This window comes from Equus quagga, chromosome 15, assembly GCF_021613505.1.
Source record: "Equus quagga isolate Etosha38 chromosome 15, UCLA_HA_Equagga_1.0, whole genome shotgun sequence".
Taxonomy (NCBI): domain Eukaryota; kingdom Metazoa; phylum Chordata; class Mammalia; order Perissodactyla; family Equidae; genus Equus; species Equus quagga.
This window is the reverse complement of record NC_060281.1, coordinates 13,479,579-13,501,891: the sequence shown is the minus strand read 5'-3', so window position 1 is coordinate 13,501,891 and position 22,313 is coordinate 13,479,579. Positions and strand designations below refer to the sequence as shown.

Below are 22,313 nucleotides of genomic sequence, written 5' to 3'. Positions count from 1 at the left end.
ACACACACACACACACACACACACACACAGCGGGCCACGCCCCCTCGCCCTCCACTGGGCCTCGCCGGGGCAGACGAGTTGTGTGCGCAGGCGGACGGCGGGGTCGGCACTGCGCATGCTCGGTGCGCTTGCGCAGGTTCCCGGCCAGAAGGGGGCAGCTCCGCAGCGGCGTCTGGGGTCTCCAGCTGGGCCGATACTCCGGTGTTCGCACAGTCTTCGGCCTCGGCTGGCAGCGGGCGCTCCTCCGCTCTGCGAGTCCCCGGCCGCCGCTCCAGCGCGCCCCAGTCTGGCCCCCTGCTCCGCGAAGATGGCCGCCGTACGCCGGGCCCGCAGTTACTGCCGCTGCCTGGTGCGCTTCTCCGACCGAGAACTCTGCTAAGCCCCGCTGCGGCAGACGGGCAGGAGTAGACACCGGATACCCGCACACCTCCTTGGGGGGCGGTGCGGAGGGCGCGGAGAGCCCCTCGATCGCGGCCGGCCACCCCGCCAGCATGGTAACCTGGGAGGGGGCGTGGAGCGCAGGAGGGGCCAGGCCAGGGGGGCCCCGAGAGAGCGGGGAGTGGAGACAGGAGTGGGAGCTGCGCGGCCGCCACCCATTATGGGACCCCTGGCCTGAGAGGCAGTGGAAGGGGTGCCAGCCTTGATCGCTCCCCGGGTTCCTTCCCGCTGAACCCCTCAGCCGGGACTCGATGGAGGAGAGCGGGTGTGCAGGAGCGCGGAGAAAAATGCCTCTTCGTAGCTTGCTGAGGATGTTGAACCAGTCTCGCCCCTCTCAAGGGATTTTATCAAAAGCAGTGAGCATAGATGGAGGTGAGCCGTCGCAGCATGTGAAATCGGGAGGGAGCCGTGGCCCGCGGAGACACTTGTTGATTGCTCCCCCTTTGGAAAGCCGTGCCCACGGAGAGGCCGTTGTGGCTCCTTAAGGAGTCCTGGGTTTAGGACGCACCTGCCCCGGGATGCGTCAGTGCCCTGGGTAGGATGTTGGCAGGCTGTCCTGGCGGCTTGGGGTTGGAGGGATTATGTCTCATTTCCCCGGCAGTGAGGGCCTGAGCAGCGTCTGCGGTCCAAATGGAGGCACTGAGCTAAGTGGCAGACATTGACAACGCAAATTCCATGAGACCATTGCATGCTGGAATGTGTAGTCTCTGCCCTATACCGCCTTTCTTTGGCTAGGGTTGCATGAATCAAGGGTAGAATGGTACCAAACTAATTAACTCGTAGTAGACACTCAAATATTTATCGAATAAATGAACGCAGAATGAATTAATCCGGAGGATAGAGAAAGCACTAGTTGACTATGCCCCTAAACTTTCAGAAGTAGTTCTCTGACCGGGATTAAGCATCTAACTTTTTCTATTTCATTAATCCCATGTGTAAAACAGGAATAAAATGATGACATGAGCTCCACTAAAGAAAGGTGACGTTTAGGTCAAACTCAATTGTGAAAAATAAAGTGAAAATCTCTGGGTGACGGCCCAGGACCTAGTTATTTCAAGTGGTATTTGAGTTGACAAAAATGTAGTAAAACCCCAAATTTGATAGTCTCTTGTTTTTGTCATTATACCATCAAAATCAAAGCAATAGTGGGTTATGACTCTTATAACACAGGAACTCAGGGGAGAAGAAAGATGCTGTCTGTATTATAGATTTCCTATTTCCTTTCCTCATCCTTGAGATATGCATTAGATATCCACATGGCATTTTACTTGTTAATTCACCTGTTTTTTTTGAGCATCTGTTATCCTGGCATAGTGCTAGACCCTGGTACAGTACTGGAGCTTCAGTATAACCACCCTCTAAGGTGACTTATGGTACACTCTTAATCATAGAATGTCACATATGAAAATGGACATAAGAGGTCATCAAATCCATCACCCTGGTATAGATGAGGCAGCTGAGGCCTGGACTGTTCTTTACTACGAATCAAGCAATGTGTTTGGCCCTAAGTTTATAGAAAGAGCGCCGAATCCTAACCACTAGACCACCAGGGAGCGTAACCCCCCCCCCCCCAAGTTTATAGAGATAGCTGAAATGTGATCCTTGTTCCCAATGCACCAGCTCTAGCGAAGAAGACAAAAAGAATTTCAGCATAGTCTTAAGTGCTGTGACACAGCACAAGTGTTATCGGAATACAAAGGCAGCAATTAAAAGGATCAAAAAATGCTTCTTACTGGGATGATCCCTGAGCTGAATCTTGAAGGATGGGTAGACGTAGCCACATGAGGAAGAAGTCATTCCAGATGGAGAGAGCATGCAGCAGGTGCAAGAGTCCAATGGTGGAGAGAGCAGGGCCAGCTCTTTAAATGAAGTCACTATAGACTGACTCCCAGGCAAGAGTCAGAAGGCTGTCACTAAGAGGCTACCTTAGGGACCTCAGGTCCCTCCCATGAGCTATACTTAGAGTTTGCTGTGTAAAGCAGACTTTTATTTGAGAAGAGAGAAGAATACACTTCTCGATGCAATCTATAAATTCGTAGTCCTTTATTATGTATCCTCATATTAGTGATGTTCTTAGTAGGAAAAGTACCCGCTTAAAGAGACTCACAAAAGGAATGTATTTGACAATACACTAATGCTTAAATTTTCCACTTTTCTGGGAATTCATCCAGAGTCTTGGCCTCTCATTTATTTCTTCACCGATTCAGCCTCCACAGTGTGCTGAGCACTTTAGCATTTTCTAACTAGTTCAAGTCTTAGAGGCACCCCTGCTCTAAGTCTGGCTGCCAGAGATAAGATAGGAAGTGAGGCTTATTTATGTTGTGCTGTAAAGTGGTGCAAGCGCATCTGGTTGCTGCGTTCAGAAATTTGTGTTAGTACAAACATTTATGTGCTAGAAGCAAACTATAACTAAAATTTGTAATTATAAAACTTACCATCTTTGGAATGAGTAAAATTAAATAGGTTTTATTATTTTTATTTCTAACTAACCTTCAAGGTCATTTCCCTGATTGCCACATATCTTTATAGGACCGAACATATTAAATGTTGAGCAAGTCCCATTTGCTAATAAGTCTGTTAGCTAACAGACTGAACTGAGGCAACATCTCATTTCACTGGAAGGTAGGATTCAGTTTCATTTAGCCAACATTTATTGAGAATAAAAGGATAGAATGGAAGGAATCTGACCTGAGACCTGTTAAGCCCCAAGCCTGGCACAGTAATTCCAGTCCACCTGTGTTCCACTTTAATCAATTGAATATATAAAAACCTGGACTTATGAAACAAATATAAGGGGCTTCTTTACAAAAACATTCACTATGGGCTTTCTTAGTACATTTAAAATATTAAACAGAAGTCTTGTTTGCATATTAATAACATGCCAGTTGTAAAAGGAGTGACATCCATATATGGATTATATATGATCTTTTCAGTGATCTGTGAAACAAAAACTGTTTGCTGAACTCTGTACCGCAACTAAATGTTATTTTATGAAGCAAAGTTCTTTTTTAACCTACCCAAACGTTTTAAACTGGAGCCCAGTGAAGTTGTTTATTCTACAGTATTAAAAAACTAAAGTATCAAATTTTGTCTGATTGAAATCCTTAAATTTACCTGTGAAGAAGATATCTAGAGAAGCAACTATGTGTTTCATTGGCCAAATAGCTGAATAGGAGATGTAGATTACAGTGGGACACTGATGTTTGCATATTCCTGATCCTTATTTTGGGTTTCCCCCCAGGCAGAAGCTGAGGAAGATTGTCATTCTGATACTGTCAGAGCAGGAGGAGATGCTGAAAATGAAAGCCCTGCTGAGACCGACCTACAGGCAGGTTTCTGCAGTTGTATATTTAATTCCTATTCCATGCTTTCCATACATGAGCAGAAATGGGTCATAATTATGAAGATTTGTAAGTTTTTATTTGCATTGTATTTAACTGTATTTTCATGCTTATTTATAGAATAATGAATTCTGTGTTATGGATTTCTTTTTCTGTGAAAAGAAATATCAATAATTCCTGCTATGTAGTTCAATATATGGGCTTAAAGTAGTCAAACCAAGGCTTGAGCATGACACAAAACCCATCACTTTAAAGGAAAAGATCGACAGATTTGAGCACCTAAAAGTTTAAAAATAGCAAAAGACATCATAAATGAAGAGAATAATCAGCTAGAAAAACTATTTACCATCTATGGGCAGAGGATTGAGATCCTCGGTATATAGGACATTCTTATACATTAGTCAGAGGAACACAAGATAGATATGAACAGACAACTAATGGAAAAAAATAATATAAATGGCTATTAAACATTTGAAAAGATAATTAGCCTCATTAATAATTTAAAAAGTACAGGGCTGGCCCCGTGGCCGAGTGGTTGGGTTCGCGCGCTCCGCTGCAGGCGGCCCAGTGTTTCGTTGGTTCGAATCCTGGACGCGGACATGGAACTGCTCGTCAAACCACGCTGAGGCAGCGTCCCACATGCCACAGCTAGAAGAACCCACAACGAAGAATATACAACTATGTACCGGGGGCTTTGGGGAGAAAAAGGAAAAAATAAAATCTTTAAAAAAAATAATAATAATAATTTAAAAAGTACAAATTAAATCTACAATGAAATTTTTTTTTAAACAGTCAAATTGGTGAATGATGCCCATTGCTGTCCGGGCTATAAGAACACCTATGCCGGGTACCTGAAAGTATAAATTGCTACAGCTTTTTTGGAGGGCAGACTAGCAATGTGGATCAAAATGAAAAACACGTTCCCTTTGATCCAGTAATTCTCCTTCCAGGAAATTAATCCTCAGGAAATAATGAGGAAAGTGAATAAATATACATGTACGAAAATCTTTGTTGTAGCATTATTTATATGGGAAAATGGAATTCAACCTAAATATCTGTCACTTGTATTAAATAATGGTGCATCCATACAGTAAATACGCTGCAGCCATTTAAAAGGATGAGGTAGATCTTTGTGCATGGAAATAGAAAAATACTCATTGTAATTAGTTAAGCGCATCTTACTGAATTTATAAGCTTTATAATGAGTGTTTGTTTGGACTGCATCCTCTGGTAGACATTGAGAGCGGCTGAAAATTCTGTATGTCAGAGGTATATGTGTTTTGTGTTAGAAGTAGAAGGGTGGAAACCAAAGCAGTGTAAAAATGTACAGAAAATTATTTTTAATACTTACTATTTTCCATATGCCTTTTTTAAAAAGCCAGGACTAATATATACACAGTCCTGTTGGCAGTGGTCTTCTTTGGGAGGAAGGGTTTCCCAGGTTGGGTTCCCTGGAGAGCCAACTCCGAGGTGGAGATTAATTACCACGTGGGAGGTTTATTAGGGTGTGCTCTTGGGTTCAACATCTGGGGAAGGCAGGCAGGGAGGGAGGCAGGCGGAGTGGGCAGAGGGAGAAAGCGAGCTGCTGTGCAGTCTGAATGGACCGCCTTAGCCAGGCCTGTAGGAATTCTGGGGGTGGAGTAACCTTTCAGAGCGGCCTTTGTCAGTCAGCAGTGAGTCCTTGCATAGGGACCGCCTGGGAAGGGGGCGTGGTCAGCCCCAGCTGGCTGACAGTTGTTGGGGGCTGTTTCTCCGCAGCACTCCAGCAGTTGGGCTGGTCAGTGCTCTCTTCCTGAAGAGGGAACCTGGGCAGCAGAGCAGAGCCCAGCACACATGGGGACTTCAGTTTGTCCACATGTAAAAATTAATTTTTTCATTATACGTATAACTTTTAAATTATGTGTATTATGAGGGCCAGCCCGGCGGCCAAGTAGTTAAGTTCGCTCGCTCTGCTTCAGAGGCCCAAGGTTTCACTGGTTCCAATCCTGGGCATGGACATAGCACTGCTCATCAGGCTGCGCTGGGGCAGCATCCCACATGCCACAACTAGAAGGACCCAAAACTAAAAATACACAACTATGTACGGGGGGCTTTGGGAGAAAAAGGAAAAAATAAAATCTTAAAAAAAATAAGTTTATTAGAAAAAATATTTTTAAAAAAGAGAATGATTATTAAAAGAAAGACTTAGGGCTCCCCTGCAGGATTTTTAGCAGCTCTCTTAACATCCACTGGATGACGTGTTCCAAGTAAACAAATGTCAGGAAGCTTCTAAGTTGAGTCCTTAACTGATAGCTAATATTTTCAACTCTAATTAAAATTTAGTTTTCCAATACCATTAGATTTTTCCTGTATAGACAAACTTATTTTAGGCAGATTTTCATGATTTCTTTAACGTTTTCAGCAGAAAATTATTTTAGAAGATAATAGGTGTTTAATGGATATTAATTTAGTAATTTAAGAGACAGTGTTTTTGGTCTTAGAGTAAGCATCTATATGGAAATTGATGTTGGACCTATTGATAAATGTTCCAGAGTTGAGCTGCTCTTCTGTGATGAGTCCAAACACACTTTGTCCCCTAGGCCCAACTCCAGATGTTCCGAGCTCAGTGGATGTTTGAACTTGCCCCAGGTGTAGGCTCCAGCAATTTAGAAACTCGACCTTGCAGACCAGCAAGGGGCTCTTTACTGAAAGCAGCAGACACCAAAGGAAAGCAAGAACTGGCAAAAGAAGAAAAGTTAAGTATTATGGGCGTGGTATTGGAAAAATTTTGACAAGTGTGCCAGTTTATCCATCCCTCACTACTTCTAGGTACTTTGGATGGTACCACCATCCTCATGGGCTTCTTTCCTACAGGTACCTGTCTTCATGGAACTCTCTTTGGTAATTTATAGATTCTTGAGATTCACTTGGTCTCTAAAAGATTGATGCTTCTGGATTTATTAACAGAAGCCCAAAAGAGGAAAAAAGTTGTTCAAGGATTAACACCTTTCTGAATGTCTTAATGCGATGTTTTGTTACATTTTGAGTTGAACAAATTTATAATGATGCATTAATCATTTTGTTACTCTGAAAAATTTTGAAAGTACTCATGCTGAAAAAATTTTGAATGCTATCCAATTGTTCACCTCTTTCCTAATTCCTTCTCACAGGAAGTAGGCACAGCACACCATTTTACTTTTCCTTATTCATCCCATTCCATGGTCCTCTTTATACCATCAGATCCAAGATTTTGTTTAGAAACAATTTTCCATTAAATAATTGACATTACCATGATAACTAAAATCTTCCATATTCATTTTGTTTAATCTTGATTTGTATTTTGAGACAATTACAGATTCACAGATACAGGGAAGTCCCGTGTACCCTTCAGCCATCCTGCCTCGATGGTGACATCTTGCATAGCTGTAGTACAATGTTAAAAACTAGGAAATAGACATTGGTACAATGCACAGAGCTTATTCCGATTTCCCAGTGCTTTTTGGTGTGTATGTTACATAAAGAGTTCTCTGCAGCCTTAATTCACGTGTAGCTTCATGTAACCACCACACCGTCAAGATGCACAACTGCTGTGTCACCTTGAGGCTCCCTCTTGCTGCACCTTCACAGTTGTGCTCCCCCATTTCCGCCCTCCCCGGCCATTCCTGACCACTGGCAACCACTAATCTGTTCTCCGTTGCTCTAATTATGATATTCCAAAGATGTTGTATAAATGGAATCATACAGCACGTAAACTTTTGAGATTGGCTTTGTTCATTCTGCATAACAACCTTGAGATACATCCAGGTGGTCGTGTGTATCAGTAGTTTGGTCCTTTTTATTACTCAGTAGCATTGCATGGTAAGGATGTACCCCGATTGGTTTAACTATTCACCGATTGAAGGACATTTGGGTCGTTTCCAGTTTTTGGCTATTGTTAATAGAGCTGCTGTGAAGATTCATGTGCAGGTTTTTGCATGAACGTAGGTTTTCATTTCTGGCCTAAGAGTGCAATTGCTGGTTATGTGGTAAGTTTATATGTGGTTAAAAGAGACTGCCAAACTGTTTTCCAGAGCGTCCACATTATCTTCTGTTCCCTCCAGCAGTGTATGAGTGATCGAGCGTCTCCACATCCCCGTCAGCATTTGGTGTTGTCCTTACTGTTTAATTTTAGCCATTCTGATAGGTGTGTAGTGATACTTCATTGTGATTTTAATTTGTTCTTCCCTAATGGCTAATGATGTTGAATATCTTTTGATGTTTATATCCTCTCTGAAATGTTTGTTTCTTCTCTAGTTGAATTGCTTATGTTCTACCGTTGAGTTTTGAGAGTTCTTTATGTACTCTAAATCCAAGCCCTTCGTTGACTGTACGCTCATATTCTTCCTGTAAATTCTTCCTCTCAGTTTGCAGCTTGTCTTTTCGTCCTCTTAACAAGGTATTTCACAGAGCAAAAGTTTTTAATTTTGATGAGGTCCAATTTATCAACTTTTTCTTTCATGGATTCTGCTTTTGGTGCCAGGTAGAAAAACTCTTTGCCAGGTCCTAGGTCTTCAAGATTTTCTTTATTTTTTTTTCTGAAAGTTTTATGTTTCACATTTTACATTTAAGTCCATGATCCGTCTTTGAGTTAATTTTTATGTGAGATGTGAGGTTTAGGTCAAGGTTGATTATTTTGGCTATGGATGTCCAATTGTTCTAGCGGCGTTTGTTGAAAAGGCTGTCCTCCCACCACCAGTACTCGTTTTTAATACAGATTTTCAAAAATTGTTTTTCATTGTTTATTTTTATAGGCTCGAGAACTCTTCCTAAAAGCGGTAGAAGAAGAACAAAATGGAGCTCTGTATGAAGGTAAAAACTCAGGGCCCAGCTTCTATTGTCATGACATTTCTGAGTAACCACTCTGTTATTGACCAGTTTTTTTTTTTTTTTTTTGCTAGAATATATTTGGTATAGAACATGCCTCCCTATATTTGAAGTTGTTTTTTAAAAAACCTAACATAAAAATGATATTTCTGTATAACCTGTCTCTTTCCAAAAACTATTGCTGGGAAACATCATATTAGTAGGATGAGTAAAATAACCTTTTTCTACACTTAGGTTTAGTATTTATGAATTTTTCACTGTTAAAATATTAAAAATATTGTTACTAGTTTAAAAATAGGGCATGCTCCTTTTATAGGTGAAAATTACTTCAGAAGTGGGGAATATAAAGGAAAGATTGAGGAACGTGTATATGTTTTCTAAGTTCTAATATACGTTTTATGAAAAGGAAACCCTTCAGCTTTAATTGTCTCTTATTAACCCAGTAGAAATGCATACGTAAACAAGGTGATGGGGCTCTTTAGAAAATATTAGGTTTGTAATTAGGCTTTCATTTTGTGATAGTGAAGCTAATAGTTGGGGCATGGGAAAAATGCTTGTGCTTGAATCATTTGAAAATGCCCTGAAATAACATTTGCAGAATTAACGGCATTTATTTGCAAGTTCCTGCTGGTGGTATTTTTACTCTGAGATATTGAAAGGGGCCAAATGGTGAAATTCCTCCAGTCTTCTTTAGTTTGTGAGATTCCCATCTCCACTTACTGTACAGTAATTCACCAGAGTAATAGAACATGGCAGAATGTATTGACTTGACTTCATCTAGGGGCAGAAGGACTAATGGGCCTCTGCAGCCCCGAGGTCTGTGGGAGACGTTAATAAATGTTATGGCTCTAAACCACCTGGCCAGCTTTATGGGGAAAAAAATGATGTTAAAGGCTATTTAGCTAAATAAGAGGCTGCGGGACTAAAGGAAGTTGGATTTGAAGGATAAATTCCAAAAAACTCTTCTGTTTATTCCACCCAGTAGGATGCATTTGATTTTCCTCACTTGTGTCCTGGAAAGAAAGGTTTGCCTAGAAATGTTTTTGTTGTGGCTACAGTAGCATTTTCAAAGCCTGAAGAAAGATAACTGTATAAGCTCACTTGTGACAATGCATAAGAGGCTGAGGAAAAAGATGGGAAGGGCTGAACGAGAAGGGTAAAACACAACATCTTAACCTTTACAACATGTTAGCTTTAGAAAAAAAGAAAGATTATCTCTGAGTAGTAAGGTTTGGAAATGTTTGTTTGCTGAACTACTGTTGCATGTAGAAAAAGGGAATTTGCCTATTTGTAAAGAAAGTTACCAAAGCAAGCCACAGTTAAGGGTAATCAAAGGAAATGACAAAAATGTGTGGTCATAGCTAATTTAGCTTTATTTCTTCTTTTAGCCATCAAGTTTTATCGTAGGGCTATGCAACTTGTACCTGATATAGAGTTCAAGATTACTTATACCCGGTCTCCAGATGGTGATGGCGTTGGAAACAGCTAGTGAGTATATAATTTGATAGACGGTAATACATAGAGCTTATTAAGGTTCAGCGTCTGTGTCCTGTTGACTCTTAACATGATGAGAAGATGGTGCTAATTCTGTTAAGTTATATAGTCTTTAGTATAAAGACTTGTTTATGAAGTTGTGGAAATTTTTTAATTAGGGAAATTTTAAGATTAAAACATAGATGTGCAAAGATTAAAATATAGACGTGCATATTTTAAATAGACATAAAAATAAAGTAATGAAAGAGTTTAATAAAAGCAGTGATTATTGAAGGAGTAAATTAAAGGACACATTTCAACTTTCTGAAACCTATTTAAAGTCAAAACTATTAAAATATAGGCCAAAGTAGAAAAATGTTAATAATGGTTGAAATTGGATGATGGGTACATGGGGTTTCATTACACTAGTATTTCTCCTTTTATATATGTTTGAAACTACATTTTTTTAAAAAAAAAGGACTTTCCATTTTATTAGGAAAATATAACTGAACTATAACAAGACCTTGTTGTTTAAGACTCTAATGTTTATTTAAAAGCACAGCTTCAGGATATAAGCAACTCCTAAAAGAAACCATGTTTTCTTGTATGGATGCCACTTGCATCAAAGTCATGAAGTAGCATTGATGGTTTGAAGACAAAAAGCAAGAGAACTTATTTTTAAACCAATACTTTTGAAACTATTTGCAAGACAATTATAAAATTGTTTTGGCTTAATCCCTCTATCCCCAAACGCCCAATTTGCTGATGTTAGAAGGAAAGGGAGTCTGTACCCATGAGACAATGTCACGTTTAAAATGAGCAATACATAGAAAAATAGAATTTGGGTAATGAGGTATTATATTAGCTATTATATTACCTCTGTCCTGAAATAATTAAGAAGTTACCTTTATTGGTAACTTATGCTTAATGCCAGTGTATTTTTTTTTAAAGATTTTTTTATTTTTTCCTATTTCTCCCCCAAAGCCCCCCGTACATAGTTGTATATTCTTTGTTGTGGGTCCCTCTAGTTGTGGCATGTGGGACGCTGCCTCAGCGTGGTCTGATGAGCAGTGCCATGTCCGCGCCCAGGATCCAGACCAACGAAACACTGGGCCGCCTGCAGCGGAGCGCGTGAACTTAACCCCTCGGCCACTGGGCCAGCCCCTTAATGCCAGTGTATTTTAACTGCTTATAGTATTACCACTTAAGCCTTGGATAAGCCATGCTAAAAACATCCTAGTGAAACAGTATTAATTGCCCGTTTGAACTTTTAGGCTAATAGTATTGTTCACCAAATTAGATTTAACTGTGAGGTAGTTCATACTCAAAAGGAATCACTTTGGCTCTTTCTAAGCCTTCTTTAAATTTGAGTAGAGTCGTTTAGACCCAGTTTTCACCCAGTTTATAAATAGATACCAGGTGCTGTTAAGAAAGCTTATACTACAACATTCAAGAAGCATTTTTTTTCTCTCCCATCCCTTTATGTGAACCCAGATGCTATGAAAGTTCTTTAAGGATACAATCTTTTTTCTTATCAGATCTAATGATCCCTGAGGTTTCTGTGCTGTTTTTTGCCTTCTGTAAAGTGTTGGCTGAGTAACCTCAGCCACGCTTGCCCTTTGTTGTGTTAAAATAAGCCCTTCCTGGTTTTCTGACTTCATCCCCATCCAAGCCTTTTTGTAAGTCTGATCATTCTTAAGGTTACTTTCAGCAAAATGGAAAGCCAGATATTTTTCTAGAACTCTTAATTGCACATTCGTTTATATTGATAGAAGATTTGTGGACCCTGCTAAGATTTTTGAAATTACGTGTTTTCCTCTCTAAAGGTAGTATGATAAGGCACATCTGTTAGAAACCCCTTGGTAAGTACCTCAGATGACATCTGTATATTTGATTTTTTAACCAGTTTGAAGAGATTATGGTCACCTAAAAGAATATATTTACCTAAGATTTTTTTAAGTCATTTGAAATTATCTTTTTCACTAACTGAGGAAATCTCTACTTTATAATAAAATTAATTAGTTAAATCTCAACAGTTGTATCCAAAAATTCTAATTCCTTCTGGGTGGGAATTAAAATTGCTGAAGCCTTTGCCTTCAAAGACTTGCAAAGCAGAATAAACTTTTATCCCACCAAAAAAAAGCAGTAAGTTTACTTTTAGATGACTTTTCCTAAAGCAGATTTGAAAGTAGTATGAAAAATCAGTTTCTGAGTTCCATGTTTGTAGACTGAGCCTATAATCTATTCACCTCCTGTCTTTTTTCAGCATCGAAGACAATGATGATGACAGCAAGATGGCAGATCTCTTGTCCTGCTTCCAGCAGCAGCTCACATTTCAGGAGTCTGTGCTGAAACTGTGTCAGCCTGAACTCGAGAGCAGTCAGACTCACATATCAGGTGTGAATTCATGCTTGTGATAACTCCGTGATAAATACTTTAACCTGAGATTTAAGTTTTCCGAACTTCTAAGGTCAGGTAACTTGCCAGCTGATTGCTCTAGTTCAAAGGTTTAAAGGTTCAAAGGGGGAGATCTAGTTATAAGGAGTTTGCATCGACTGCTGAGCTTTCTGAGTTTGTAGTGCTGTTGCTCAGGGGTGTCAGCCTTTTTTCAGTGGAGATCCAGCAGAGGGAGTGTCTGAGTGAGGGGGCGGCCCTCCGAAAACTGAAGAATACTCAGAGATCATCAGGCGCTTCTGCCAGTTTGGACAGTGCTCCTGAGATAGGCTCAATGTTTAAAAATGATTGTTTTCTTCTTTTCATATGTTAAATGTTTAATTGGTTATGAGTCTTTTCAGAGGAGGACAGTGGAAAACTTTCCAGGAAATGAAGGTAACTTTCTAGTGTTAACGAATGTGCTGTGGATACACACACATAGATACAGTAGGCTGTTTTCCTAACACGTTTAATTTATCTTGATGGTAAAGTTCTCCTCCAAGGGAAGCGGCTGCTTTATAAAAGTAGCTTCAGATCTGTTCTTTACTGAAAAAACAAAGGTGTTTGCATCTTGGTGTTAGGAACTATTACTTTGGGGTAGTTAAATACACTCGTGCTGTTGCTCTGAGTGATACTGAGGGTGTGATTTACAAATTTCTAGGGATACATAAAAATATCTGCACTAAGAATGTGACAGTAGCACAGTGTGAGAGTTGCTGAGAGGATGGTTTTGTTTTGCAGTGCTGCCGATGGAGGTCCTGATGTACATCTTCCGGTGGGTGGTGTCTAGTGACTTGGACCTCAGGTCATTAGAGCAGTTGTCACAGGTGTGCAGAGGATTCTATGTCTGTGCCAGGTACATACTTTTTTAAAAACAGCTCAGACCGTGGAAAGATTATGGTCTTTTGCCAATTTTGATAAAAGAGCTTGATTGATATTTTGGCTAACAGCTTAGAAGGAACAGTTTTGCTACTCTGTACTTACATGATTTTCTCAAACAGCTTAGCATTTAACGGCTAGAATGCCCTAGGTTTCCAGGGTATAGAGTAATATGTAGGTCAGACGTAGTCACACATACTACTGCCATAGGCTAGTTTGCACGCTAGCTTGGCTGATTTGAAAAAAACATTGTGTCCGAAAAATAGACTCAAGTCATTTTCACAGTATCTCTAAATCCATTAAGTGGTAATGATTTAAATTTAGATTGAACTGGAATTTTCTTTTGGGTTATTGAAAGTTATTCTGTATTTTTTAAATCTTGCTATGTGAAGAATAATCATAGCTTAGTTAGTATAAAATTATTTGAAATTGGTAATCTTTCATGGATATGTTGTATAAAAATATATATTTAGTCCTTAGCGTCTAGAACTTTTTTATAACTGTAGTTCTTAAAATTCAGATGCACTGTTTTTAAAAAACCTAATTTCATTTAGAGTCTTATATTTTGAATAAAACATTTGAATTGCCTGAAGCTTTTGTTTTCTGGTGATTCTATATGTTATCCTATTTAACAAAAGTACTTGTTAAGTACTTAGTGGATTGCCGCCAGCTTTTTGAAATTGGGGTCTCTAGCACTGTTACTCTGTTAACTTTTCTTTTAATTTTACATGAGAAAACATAAAGAGAGAGAATTGATTAAGAGAAATTTTCAGGGATAAAACTTTATGTGTTATCACAACATAAAAGTAATCTTTAAAAGAAAGTTTTAAATACACATTGCAACAAATTTGGAGAGGGTATATCTTTTTTTACAGTCTGGCTCTGATATAAATAGTTTTTACATCTTTAAAACTGAATATTGCAAGCTACAGATGAAGTTAAAATATTTTGAGCTGTATCAGAATCATGTCAGTATTCAGTACATCTCTTGCTTCAGTTTTTGCACTAATCCCAGAACAAAGGCTTGTTGGTGCTGCCTTCAAAATACGCTCCCGCCAGTCTCACGGCTTCTCCAAGTGCCACCGCAGAAGCACAGCCGCTGTTGCGCTGGGTCTGGATCACAGCAGGGGCATCCTACGTGGTCTCCCTGCTTCCCCCCTACGTCCCGAGAGTGAAGTCCCCGTAAACCACCAGAGTGATCTTTTAAAAGCACAAGTCCTGCTCAGAACCCTGCAGTGGCCTCCATCTCACTCCAGTCGCCACCCCTTCCCCCAGGCCACCTCCCCTGCCCCTGACTGCCACTCAGATCTTGTGGGTTCCTCTTCACCTTGCTCGCTATGCTGCACCCACATGATCCTTCTTGCTCCTTGTGGAGCACACCAGCCACACTCCCTCTTCAGGGCCTTGCCCTTGCTGTGGCTTCTGCCCAGGACACTGTTCCTCCTCACTCTAGATGCCTGCGCAAAGAGGCCTTTCCCAGCCACCGTATCTGCAGCAGTCTCTTATTTGCCCCGACCATCGTCCTTGTCTGTGTACCCTGCTTTGTCTGTTTTTGCACTGAGCACCCAACCTGAAACTTTTATCTCTCTGTTTTCTTGTTTTTGTTTGCTTTCCCACTGGTGAGAGAGCAGGGCCTTTGCCTTGTCCATCATTCTGTCTCCAGTGCCTGGGGCAGTGCCTGGCAGGCGCCCCACAAATACCTACAGAATAAAAGATGGCTGGTTGCAGGAGTATTCCTTATGTCTGTCTATAGGAACTTAGCTTTTTATATAAATTGATGGTGTGCTTTTATTGCCTAGAGACCCTGAAATATGGCGTTTGGCTTGCTTGAAAGTTTGGGGCAGAAGCTGTATTAAACTCGTTCCATACACATCCTGGAGAGAGATGTTTTTAGAAAGGCCTCGTGTTCGATTTGATGGTAAGTTGAACTCTTTAGAACCCAGGAGGAATAGTGATCAATCAGTCATGCTGAAGTTGATAAATAGTCTTGATTTTCTGTAACAGGTGTAAGTACTTTGAGCATATTTAAAGGAAACAACAATAAAAATAAAGCTGGAAATGTGTTATATGATTATAATTTTTTCTTTTTTTATTTATTATGTTCTTACTTAAAAAGAAATCTGTTTAGGGGTGGGCCCCATGGCTGGGTGGTTAAGTTCACGTGCTGGACTTTCGCGGCCCAGGGTTTCACTGGTTCAGATCCTGGGCGCAGACATGGCACCGCTCATCAAGACATGCTGAGGCGGCGTCCCACATGCCACAGCTAGAAGCACCCACAACTAAAAATATGCAACTACGTACCAGGGGGCTTTGGGGAGAAAAAGGAAAAGTAAAATCTTGAAAAAAAAAATCTCTTTCTTTTTTACAGGAGTTTATATCAATAAAACCACATATATTCGCCAAGGGGAACAGTCTCTTGATGGTTTCTACAGAGCCTGGCACCAAGTGGAATATTACAGGTACAACTGTAGTAAACTGAGTGAGTGGAAAATTCTCTCTCTCCAAGTCTTAGCTCGTTAGTTATTGGACATCTGTTCTTTGTGGCTGTTGCATTTATCCACAAAATGGCCCTCAGTGTTTTTATCCATTATTATAAAGAAACTATACTCAGAGAGCCAATAGGTTAATACAAATTATTTAATTCCTCCTAGCCTCTAAGTCTAAGAATTGTTTTGTGTTTTAGAGCTCTTCCTTGTCTTCTGCCCTCGGTGTACTCATTTGCCTTTTCAAACAGCTCGTGCTTTTATTCAGTCTTGTTCATCAGATACTACCATCATTAAGAAATAAGTAGACTGACGTTAACTGCTGTGTGTTATCATGGGATCTCACTTTTGTTTGACGTTAATTAATGCTTTAAAGAAAAACACAGGGGCCGGCCCTGGTGGCCTAGTGGTTAAGTTCAGCATGCTCTGCTCCAGAGGCCCCAGTCCAGTTCCCGGGCGCAGACCTACACCACTTGTCTGTCAGTGTCCATGCTGTGGTGGCAGCTCACATACAAAATAGACGAAGATTGGGGCAACAGATATTAGCTCAGGGCAAATCTTCCTCAGAAAGAAGAAAAAACACACACAACTTTAGCAGAGCAATGTTTAATCTAATTTATTTTTATTCGGTGAGTGAAACTAAAGTTCAGCAGTTCTCCCTAAGAAAGTTAGTAAAATGCCTTTAGTTCTTTGTCGTTGGCCTCACAGGTGGTCAGGCACGTTTGTTTTAATGATGTTTGCCAGTTCTTGGGTCCGTGGTGCTTCCGTTGTGGTTTCACAGCTCTGAATGGGTTTAGGCACTGGTAGAAAAGGACATACGTGTTTCATCCTTTGTGTGTGTGTGGTGTTCTTTGGTGTTCTCTTTCTCTTACCCAGGTACATACGATTCTTTCCCGATGGCCATGTGATGATGCTGACGACCCCTGAGGAGCCTCAGTCCATCGTTCCTCGTTTGAGAACTAGGAACACCAGGTAGTTTTTTTTTCTGTAGTTTTCTATCCAGTCCACATTTTATATGGTAACATGTAGATTAATGTAACCCAGTGCTTCCTTAACTTACTAGTAGATGGTTAAAAAAGCAATCATCGTGGGTACTTGTGAAAAACATGATTCCTGGGCCTCTCCCCATAGAATGTGCTTCAGTGGTTCTCTGGGTCCTTGGAAACCAGGTTTACTCACATCCTAACTGACTCTTCTCAAGCAGGTTTAGTAAACACTTATAACCCGTTACTTTCTAAATTACTTAAATACAGGGGCTGGCCCGGTGGCACAGCAGTTAAGTTCGCACGTTCCGCTTCGGCGGCCTGGGGTTTGCCGGTTAAGATCCCGGGTGGGGACGTGGCACCACTTGGCATGCCAGGCTGTGGTAGGCGTCCCACATATAAAGTGGAGGAAGATGGGCATGGATGTTAGCTCGGGGCCAGCAAAAAAAGGAGGATTGGCCGCTGTTAGCTCAGGGCTAATCTTCCTCCAAAAAAAAAAAAGTAAATTACTTAAGTACATAAAACTGATTATTAGACTTAGATTTAAAATGTGTTTTTTTAATTTTTAGAACTGATGCAATTCTACTGGGTCATTATCGCTTGTCACAAGATACAGACAATCAGACCAAAGTATTTGCTGTGATAACTAAGAAGAAAGAAGAAGTGAGTATGCATGGTGGAATTAGCAGTTTTCTCTTTATTTCAGTGCCCTACTCATTCAAAAGCATTCTTGATTACAAAGGAGAAAAAAATACTATTTTATAATTTATGCTATTACACAAAATGTATGTTGACTCACAGCATATCTCTGAAGAGAGCTGGAGGGTTTTCTAAAATGTGGTTGTTTTTATTAGATCAGCTTGTTTGTTTTTCTCCAAATGGTTTCCTTTTCTGCTCCAGGTTTTTTAATGTAAAACTGTAAAGCCAAATTTCCTTTGAAACAACTGGTAAAATTATACCTAAATATGTTTTTAGCTTTTTTCATTTTGAATCATAGGAGATTTTCTTCCTAAATTATCTCATATAGATAATTCTTTCACAAGCATCTTAGAATTTCAATTTCTACTGGAAATAAACTAAAGTAAGATAATTTCCTTCTTCTTCTCGCAAAAGGAAAAACATGCCAAGCAAATATGATTGCTAAATTAGTACATTCCAGGGCACTTTAAACACTCTTAGATTGAGGGCCTAATTTTTTTCACAGCCTTTCTCCATGTACGTACGTTTTTTTCAATCCAGGTTAAAAACCGTAACGTGGCTCAGGAAGCTATTTGTGAAACACTCCCCGATTGCTTTTACAATTCATAGAGGTTTTGAAAGGAGTTCCCCTTGTGTTAAATCCCCTCCCTCCCCACATCGTGTTTGGGCAGGGTTTCATGTGGGAGTCCTGTCACCTTGTGGCCATCTGTTGCTGGCTTCTCCGCCTCCCTCTGGGAGGTTCCTGAAATCTGGGGCAGCATCTGAGGGGCACAGATGGTTGCCCTGACTGTGACCTTGTCCGTGAGTGTCCTGAGGTCAGAACTGGGGAGTAGTCAGGCCCTGGTTGTTTAGACTTTATCTAATAAAAGAGTTCAGGAACTCCCATGTTGAGCACCAGTTTTCAGAATATGACCTAGAGAAACCATCTGTAATGTTGATGTTCTTGTGTTTTAGCAGCAGTATTTGCAGAAGTGTGATACTAATGAACCTTGTCACATCTCTTTCTCCATTGACTGTTATACTGTTATTGCAAAAGACAAGTTATGCTCTGCTTTTTCTGCAACCTTTATCAGTTTATCATTTTCCCTCTTTAAAAATTCCGAAATGTTTTCAATTAGAAGGAAATACTAGGCTGAGATGTGGGAGACAGAAGTTTTAATTCCTGTCTCTGAAACTGCTGTGTAGCTTTGGTTAACGTGTTTGACCTCCCTGGGTCTTCATTCCTTCAGCCACTAAAGAGCAATTATGCAATCATGTTTAACATGTGGGGTTATTGTGGTGCTTGAGATGCTGATGGAGAAACCGTTTATTTTAGAGTGCTTAACATCTTTCAAGGCACTCATACGCATTTCAGTTGATACCCGAGACAGCTCTTTACTGTGTGCAGAGGTTATGTTACTTTCAGTGTCACTCTTGCATAGTATATTCCTGTAAACGTTTTTATATGTGTAAATGTGAGTGAAATGAGGCTTCATTATTGCTCTCGCACCTTTTCTTCTACAGAAACCACTCGACTACAAATACAGATATTTTCTTCGTGTCCCTGTACAAGAAGCTGAACAGAGTTTTCATGTGGGGCTGCAGCTGTGTTCCAGTGGCCACCAGAGGTTCAACAAACTCATCTGGATTCATCATTCTTGTCACATTACTTACAAGTAGGTGAATGCGATAAAAATACCAAGGTTAGAGGATACATGTGTCCTTCCTGTCGGGCTCAGGGAACTCTTAGGTTTTGAATTCCTCAGAGATAACATTATATTACAGAGCAAAACCACTGTGTAAAACTACTACAGGGGCTGGCCCCGTGGCCGAGTGGTTAAGTTCGCGCGCTCCGCTGCAGGCGGCCCAGTGTTTCGTTGGTTCAAATCCTGGGCATGGACATGGCACTGCTCATCAAACCACGCTGAGGCAGCATCCCACATGCCACAACTAGAAGGACCCACAGCGAAGAATATACAACTATGTACCGGGGGACGTTGGGGAGAAAAAAAAAAACCCTACTACAAACCAAGAAAATGGCCACGTTGAAAAAAACTAAAAGTGGGCCGGGAAGTGGAGCCCTGGAGCTCTCACACAGTGCCTGTGGGAGTGTGAACGGGCACCCCGCTTCGGAAATGAAAGCAGCCTTCCATGAGGAGAAGCTGTCCAGCCACTCCTTACTCATTGACTCACTCAAGGCAGGTTTAAAACACCAGATCTTTATTCTTCTCCCTTGCTTCAGTCTTACCATTTTTTGCTTTATTTCCATTTGGTTTATCCCCAGGGATTATGCACTGATTTTAATAAAATTGTAGTTAAGAAAGTAAGGCTGGGTGCCGGCCCCAGGGCCAAGTGGTTAAGTTGGCACCACTCATCAGGCCATGCTGAGGCGGTGTCCCACATAGCACAACCAGAGGGACCTACAGCTAGAATGCACACCCATGTACTGGGGGGGCTCTGGGGAGGAGAAGAAGAAGAAAAAAAAGACTGGCAACCGATGTGAGCTCAGGTGCCAATCTTTAAAAAAAAAAAAAAAAAAAGAAAGTCTGCTGAAAAGATCTCGTATCCCAACACCAAATCTATGAGGCAGTTCCTATTTCAAGCTCTTTGTTCTGTGAGTTAGGATCTACCCGTATGAAATAGTAAACAGAAGAGCAGTGTGAGAAAAGAACAGTACAGAAATAAATGAAATAAGACTAGGAATTAGGAAAGGAGACATCAGTTCGTGTGGAGATTGAAGTTAGCTGGGTCAGGTTGGAAAGAACCTTCGTGTGTGGCTGAGGACATCCGTCCCGGCTGAATCCCACGTTCTGAGAGAGCTCTGAGGCCGCCCCCCGTCAGCCCACTTCCCAGCCGGGACTGCATTGTGAAAACTTTCTTGTTCACATTTCTACCCTACGAATAACTTTTCCCCACTCGTTTGGAAGGTCCTGACAACTGAGGAACAGCATTTTCCTCACTGACCAGGCCTATGATCGATCGATCGTCTTTCTTCTCTCAATGATCTGTGAAGTGGAGCTCCCCTCCCCCGCCCCAAGAAAGTAGTAGTTTTTTAGTTTTTCAAACCACAAGTCATAGTGGTTTTCAAAACTCAGAAGTAGGACCGATCAAATGAAAAGCATTATGTTTTAGGAGGAAAAAAAGACATTATAATAGGGGTCATTTGTAATTGATCATGATCCCGCTGACTTACGATATTTATAAAGTCACTTGAATTTTCTGTTTTTGTTTATTTCTCCTTTTTTTAGGAAAAATAAAAGGCTGTGATAACATAACTCATCACCTGCTTTCCCCTCCCACTTGTAATTGTCCTGTTTATTATGTAAATATTAAACCATTAAATTCTATTCTAGGATTATAATTCTAAAATACATTTTAATAAGAGTCTTCAAATGTCTATAGCCCTTGATTTAGAGATCCTACTCTTAGGAATCTGTTCAAAGAACATAATCAAAAATTTCACAATGTTATTTTCACTTGCCAAATATTGAAAACAACCTAAGTCTCCAACAAAAGGGGAATTAATTAAATTGTGATACAAGCAGACAGTGAAATCTTATGCAGCCACTAAAGATGACTTCTGAAGAGTATTTAATGATGTGAAGAAACTCATATAATTTTAAATGCAGAGTAGCAGGGTGACTCCACAGTGTGATCCCAGTGGGGAAGCTCAGTGGAGAGGTGGGGAGCTTTGAAGAGGCACCGCAAGTGCGTGTTCCTCCGGCTGCCTCCGGGTGCTGGAATTAGGAGTGATTTTCCTTTATGCTTTTCTAAGTTTTTCAAATTATCTACAATATTCCTTATATTATTTAAAATTTACTGAGATGAATTAAAAATAAAAAAGGCTGTGGCATAAAATAAACTCCGCCTTAGAATATGCAAGGATTTTAAGTGAGGGGAAATTTCGTTTTAACTAGTAATTCTGTGCTTTCTTTCCAGATCAACTGGGGAGACGGCAGTCACTGCTTTTGAGATTGACAAGATGTACACGCCCTTGTTCTTTGCCAGAGTGAGGAGCTACACGGCTCTCTCCGAGAGGCCTCTGTAGAGCGTCCGCCGTCCTCTGGCAGTGTTGCATGGAAAAAGTTGATAGAGCAAAAGAGCACCTAAGTTATAAATGTACATATATATATATATGGAATTGGAACTTATTTTACATTGTTGGAGTTCTTTTAAGAGGAATATAAACTGATTATTTTTTTTATTTAAAGGGATAGTTGATTCTTGGGGTGTTTTGTTTTGAAATTAAGAAGTTGAAATTATCAGTTGTTTAAGCACATTTATGTTGTGAAAAACTTCATGAGCTTTAAATCATGTTCTTTTTCAAGCAGATTTCTGTTACATAAATCTTCTGCCTGATCATCCCAATATTTAAATGTATCGGGGGGAGAGCTCCACTGGGTGAGCATTGCTTTCATGCATGACATAGTGTCTTTGCACTATAGGCTCAAAATGTAAAAACCTGTTCTGGATTTGTTTGAAGCTCTTTGACCAATAAAGATCATAAATAAACGTTTCTTTCAAGAAAACATATTTGGATGGTCTTTTTAAATTCTCAGGATAATAAGCAGTCCTAGAGTAGGCAGTGACAGCTTAAGAATCACTGCCTCATTTCATCGTTGGTCTCTATCTGCAGCCGCACACTATAGATGTCTGTGCTCTGACTTCATCCAGGCACCTCACTAATGAGTGATGTGCAATGAGAAAGAGTGAACTTTTGAACACGCTCAGCTGGTCATGTCTGTTCATAAAAGAAGAACAGA

The 22,313-nt window shown here is 40.5% G+C and overlaps 1 protein-coding gene across 1 annotated transcript; it reads left to right on the top strand.

The window, feature by feature from the left end:
• The first annotated feature begins 105 nt into the window (after positions 1-105).
• Positions 106-22,079, top strand: FBXO9 (F-box protein 9). Its single transcript, XM_046640634.1, has 13 exons — positions 106-494; positions 3,680-3,766; positions 6,359-6,514; positions 8,549-8,606; positions 10,010-10,109; positions 12,361-12,491; positions 13,269-13,383; positions 15,206-15,324; positions 15,775-15,865; positions 16,766-16,861; positions 17,442-17,535; positions 19,075-19,226; positions 21,490-22,079. Exons 1-13 carry the CDS (start codon positions 492-494, stop codon positions 21,596-21,598), a joined length of 1,311 nt encoding a protein of 436 aa, XP_046496590.1. The 5' UTR covers positions 106-491; the 3' UTR covers positions 21,599-22,079.
• Positions 22,080-22,313: the final 234 nt, after the last annotated feature.